The 4,569-nt window shown below is 45.2% G+C and overlaps 2 protein-coding genes across 2 annotated transcripts; both read right to left on the bottom strand.

Annotated features, from left to right (window-relative positions):
- Positions 1-2,855: 2,855 nt before the first annotated feature.
- LOC124275055 (fibroin heavy chain-like) lies at positions 2,856-3,317 on the bottom strand. The gene has a single exon (XM_046710528.1). The coding sequence runs from the start codon at positions 3,315-3,317 to the stop codon at positions 2,856-2,858; it is 462 nt and encodes a 153-aa protein (XP_046566484.1).
- Positions 3,318-3,765: 448 nt separating this feature from the next.
- On the bottom strand, positions 3,766-4,224 carry LOC124275054 (cell wall protein IFF6-like). The gene has a single exon (XM_046710527.1). It carries the CDS (start codon positions 4,222-4,224, stop codon positions 3,766-3,768), a length of 459 nt encoding a protein of 152 aa, XP_046566483.1.
- Positions 4,225-4,569: the final 345 nt, after the last annotated feature.

The following is a 4,569-nucleotide window of genomic DNA, read 5'->3' as shown; positions in this document are numbered from 1 at the left end:
AGTTTCATTCGGCTACGTTTTTTGGAACCGATCCAAATCAACTTTGTTTTATCAATGTTAATTTTTAAACCAGAAAAACGTGCAAAAAAGGTTAATGTATTCACGACTGCTTGCAAGCACCTTTCAGTACCATCTAACATTAAGGAAGTATCATCTGCGAACTGCGCTAATAATTGTTCAATAGATCCAATCTTTAATCCTCTGATAGATTTATTGCTTTTAAGTAATCTGGTTAATATTTCAGTGCATACTATGAAAATATATGGAGAGATTGGGTCTCCTTGGCGACAACCTCGACTTAGTTTGAAAAAGGGACTAGCAAAACCATTTACTAATACACAAGATTCAGAATTTTTATAGAGCAGTTTTATCCATTTTCGAATGGAAGGGCCGAAATTAAAAAAAGCGCAAACGTTTTGAATAAATCGCCAGTCTAAAGAATCGAAAGCCTTTTCGAAATCAATAAGCATTAACAAGCCTGGAATCTGATAGGTATCCACATATTCCATAACGTCATACACTTGTCTTGTAACCTCTCCCATATATCTACCCTTTATGAAGTCTTTTTGTTCCTTACTGATAAATGTGGTTAAAGTTGGTTTTATTCTCTCTGCTATAGCTGCAGAGGCAAGTTTGTACACAATATTGAGTAATGAAATGGGTCCCCAGTTCTTTAGAAACTTTTTAGGTTTGCCTTCTTTCGGAATACAAGTGATGATACCCTGAACTTGTGTATCTGATAGAGCTCCGTTTCTGTAAGCATAATTTAGCGATTTTATAAGATACACATTTAAATCCCGCCAAAAGAATTTGAAGAATTCTGCAGTGAAACCATCAGGGCCCGGGCTTTTTTCATTTTTCATACGCTTCAAAGCATTAAGAACTTCACCGTATGTTAATTCGCCTTCTAGTGTTTCGGCCACTTCATCACTAACCTTGTGGCTATTCGGAAATAAATCTTCGAGATCTATTTGAGAAGTTTCCTTTTCACAGTAGAGATTTTGATAAAACGTTTTAGTCTCATTTAAAAAGTCTGAAATATTAGAGATTATTTCTCCGGATTTTGTTTCAAGTTCAGCAATAGATTTATTTAAAAAAATTCCTCGATTCCAACTTTAAGAAAAAAATTGTTGGTTTTTCACCTTTTTCTATCCATTTAGACTTTGCCCTTATAAAACTACCTTTTGCTTTAATTTCGCTAATTTCTTCTAATTCGGAGTTTATTTCATTTATATAATGCAGTAATTCTTCTTTTTTCCTCAGTATTTGTCGATTCATCTAACTCCATTGTCAAAATTGCGAGTTTTTCAGATAATTTCTTTTCATTTTTCTTGTCAGCTGGATTTTGGATGAAGCCACGAGAGACGTCTACCGCGTAAACTCACGAACACATGTACGGTGTTGTCAAAGGTAGTCACTCGTTCGAAGACTGGTGATCTGTGGACATCTATGACCTCGATTGCCTGTAGGAAGACGTTGACATCCAGATCTTTCATCTGTGTGTGTTTCCCATCTCTCTCATTAGGCTAGATCTTAACGTTCCAGGTTCGATTCCTGTCAATATTGATCCCTGTCAATATCGCCGGAAGTTGCTTGAATGCTGCTTAAAGAGGCGGAGGACACACATCAGTAAATCTGCTAATGCACCTCATTGTCAACCCGTGAAGAGCTAGGTAAAAATTGTTTTTCAGCAACCCATGCTTGTCGTAAGAGGCGACTAACGGGATCGGGTGGTCGGGTTCACTGACTTGGTTGACACATGTCATCGATTCCCAATTTCGTAAATCGATGCTCATGCTGTTGATCACTGGACAGACTAAGTTGTTTACAGACCGCCGCCATATAGCTGGAGTGCTGCGTTAAACAATAAACTAATCAACTAACCATTATCAACAATGAAGTTACGTTATTATTATATTCACGACATCCTCCTAATGCAAGCGCCCTGACGAAATCACGGAATCATGGGTAGGTGTCCGACAATATTGTCCGGAGGGATGATACTCCAGAATGCATGGATACCAACTTCCGGGGGAAAACACTATAAGAAATCAGTCTGTAAACATTAATCAAACTTATTTTGAACAGGTGTTGAGACAAAAAACAACCCCAAAGCAAGTACAAAAAATAACAAAATACAAAACAAACCCGTAAAAAAAATAAAAACACTATTAAAAAATCTGTAAACATTAATCTCACTAAATTTAAACTAGTATTAGGAAAAAGCCCAGTGCACAAGATTTGATTACATGATGAAACATACCTATTTCTTTACATGTGTCTCATGTTTATAGGCAGTCGAGATTTACCATCATGTGTCGAGATGCGTCCCGTGAATAAGACCACCCAATACGTGTGTCTACGACTGAAGGAATCCTGCAGAATAAAAATGAATATACCTAGGGAATATAGGAGCATAGCATGTGCGTTTCCTTTCTTATTTTTTAATAGGCAAATTAGAACGTAAACTTTCCAGATGCATGTGGAGAGCGCTACGTTATGTCTTGAAGGTGCTCGCCGCTGATAAAGCAAACAGACCATTTGATTAGATCACCATGTATTTGTGTAGGATAAACTGGGAACAAGTAGGAAGTCAGGGCAGCATTGAGCCTTTGTATAATATCAGCACAACTACTCAATGGACACCAAACACAACTCTACCCGTCTCAACCTAACCACATCCAAGATTGGTCCTCTCTACTCACGCCATACGACATTGTCCATCAGTTTACTAGACTCAACTTCACTCACTCCAACACCCGACACCAGCCCACCCACTCCAACTCCCCGACACCAGCCCATCCGACACAACTTCACCCACTCCATCACCCGACACCAGCCCATCCGACACAAATTCACCCACTCCAACACCCGACATCAGCCCATTGACACAACTTCACCCACTCCAGACACAGCTTCACCCACTCCACACCCGACACCAGCCAATCCGACACAACTTCACCCACTCGATCGCCTGACACCAGCTTATCCGAAACAACTTCAACCATTCCAACACCCGACACCAGCCCACCCGACACAACTTCACCCACTCCATCACCCGACACCAGCCCACCCGACACAACTTCACCCACTCCATCACCCGACACCAGCCCATCCGACACAACTTCACCCACTCCATCACCCGACACCAGCCCATCCGACACAACTTCACCCACTCCATCACCCGACACCAGCCCATCCGACACAACTTCACCCACTCCATCACCCGACACCAGCCCGTCCGACACAACTTCACTCACTCCATCACCCGGCACCAGCCCATCCGACACAACTTCACCCACTCCATCACCCGACATCAGCCCATTGACACAACTTCACCCACTCCATCACCCGACACCAGCCCATCCGACACAACTTCACCCACTCCATCACCTGACACCAGCCCATCCGACACAACTTCACCCACTCCATCACCCGACATCAGCCCATCCGACACAACTTCACCCACTCCATCACCCGACACCAGCCCATCCGACACAACTTCACTCACTCCATCACCTGACACCAGCCCATTGACACAACTTCACCCACTCCATCACCCGACACCAGCCCATCCGACACAACTTCACTCACTCCATCACCTGACACCAGCCCATCCGACACAACTTCACCCACTCCATCACCCGACACCAGCCCATCCGACACAACTTCACCCACTCCATCACCCGACACCAGCCCATTGACACAACTTCACCCACTCCATCACCCGACACCAGCCCATCCGACACAACTTCACCCACTCCATCACATGACACCAGCCCATTGACACAACTTCACCCACTCCATCACCTGACACCAGCCCATCCGACACAACTTCACCCATTCCATCACCCGACACCAGCCCATTGACACAACTTCACCCACTCCATCACCCGACACCAGCCCATCCGACACAACTTCACCCACTCCATCACCCGACACCAGCCCATCCGACACAACTTCTTCACCCACTCCATCACCCGACACCAGCCCATCCGACACAACTTCACCCATTCCATCACCCGACACCAGCCCATCCGACACAGCTTCACCCATTCCGTCACCCGACACCAGCCCACCCGACACAACTTCACCCACTCCATCACCCGACACCAGCCCATCCGACACAGCTTCACCCATTCCATCACCCGACACCAGCCCATCCGATACAACTTCACCCACTCCATCACCCGACACCAGCCCATCCGACACAACTTCACCCATTCCATCACCTGACACCAGCCCACCCGACACAACTATACCCAATCCGACACCTGACACCAGCCCATTGACACAACTTCACCCACTCCAACACCACCCCACCAGACACCAACCCATTGACACAACTTGACACCAACTTCACTCAATCCATCACCTAACAGCAGCCCATTGACACAAATGCACCCAAGCCAACACCCGACAGCAGCCCATTGACACAAATTCACCCAATCCAACGAGACACACAATCTAACACCAGTCCAACCAGCAGCAGCCCACCCTCCACACCTTAACCGTATCCACCCGTTTCTACATGGGACACCACTCTACTTGGATACAATTCCAACCTAG

The sequence above is a fragment of the Haliotis rubra genome, unplaced genomic scaffold (assembly GCF_003918875.1).
Source record: "Haliotis rubra isolate DU_JTF1 unplaced genomic scaffold, ASM391887v1 Scf198, whole genome shotgun sequence".
In the NCBI taxonomy this organism is placed as follows: Eukaryota; Metazoa; Mollusca; class Gastropoda; order Lepetellida; family Haliotidae; genus Haliotis; species Haliotis rubra.
Note: the sequence above shows the minus strand (reverse complement) of the source record. Positions and strands in the feature narration are given on the sequence as shown.

What these genes read in the sequence shown, in the direction of transcription:
- LOC124275054 (XM_046710527.1), bottom strand. Translation starts at nt 4,224, where the DNA reads ATGGGTGAAGTTGTGTCGGATGGGCTGGTGTCGGGTGATGGAGTGGGT.
- LOC124275055 (XM_046710528.1), bottom strand. Translation starts at nt 3,317, where the DNA reads ATGTCGGGTGATGGAGTGGGTGAAGTTGTGTCGGATGGGCTGGTGCCG.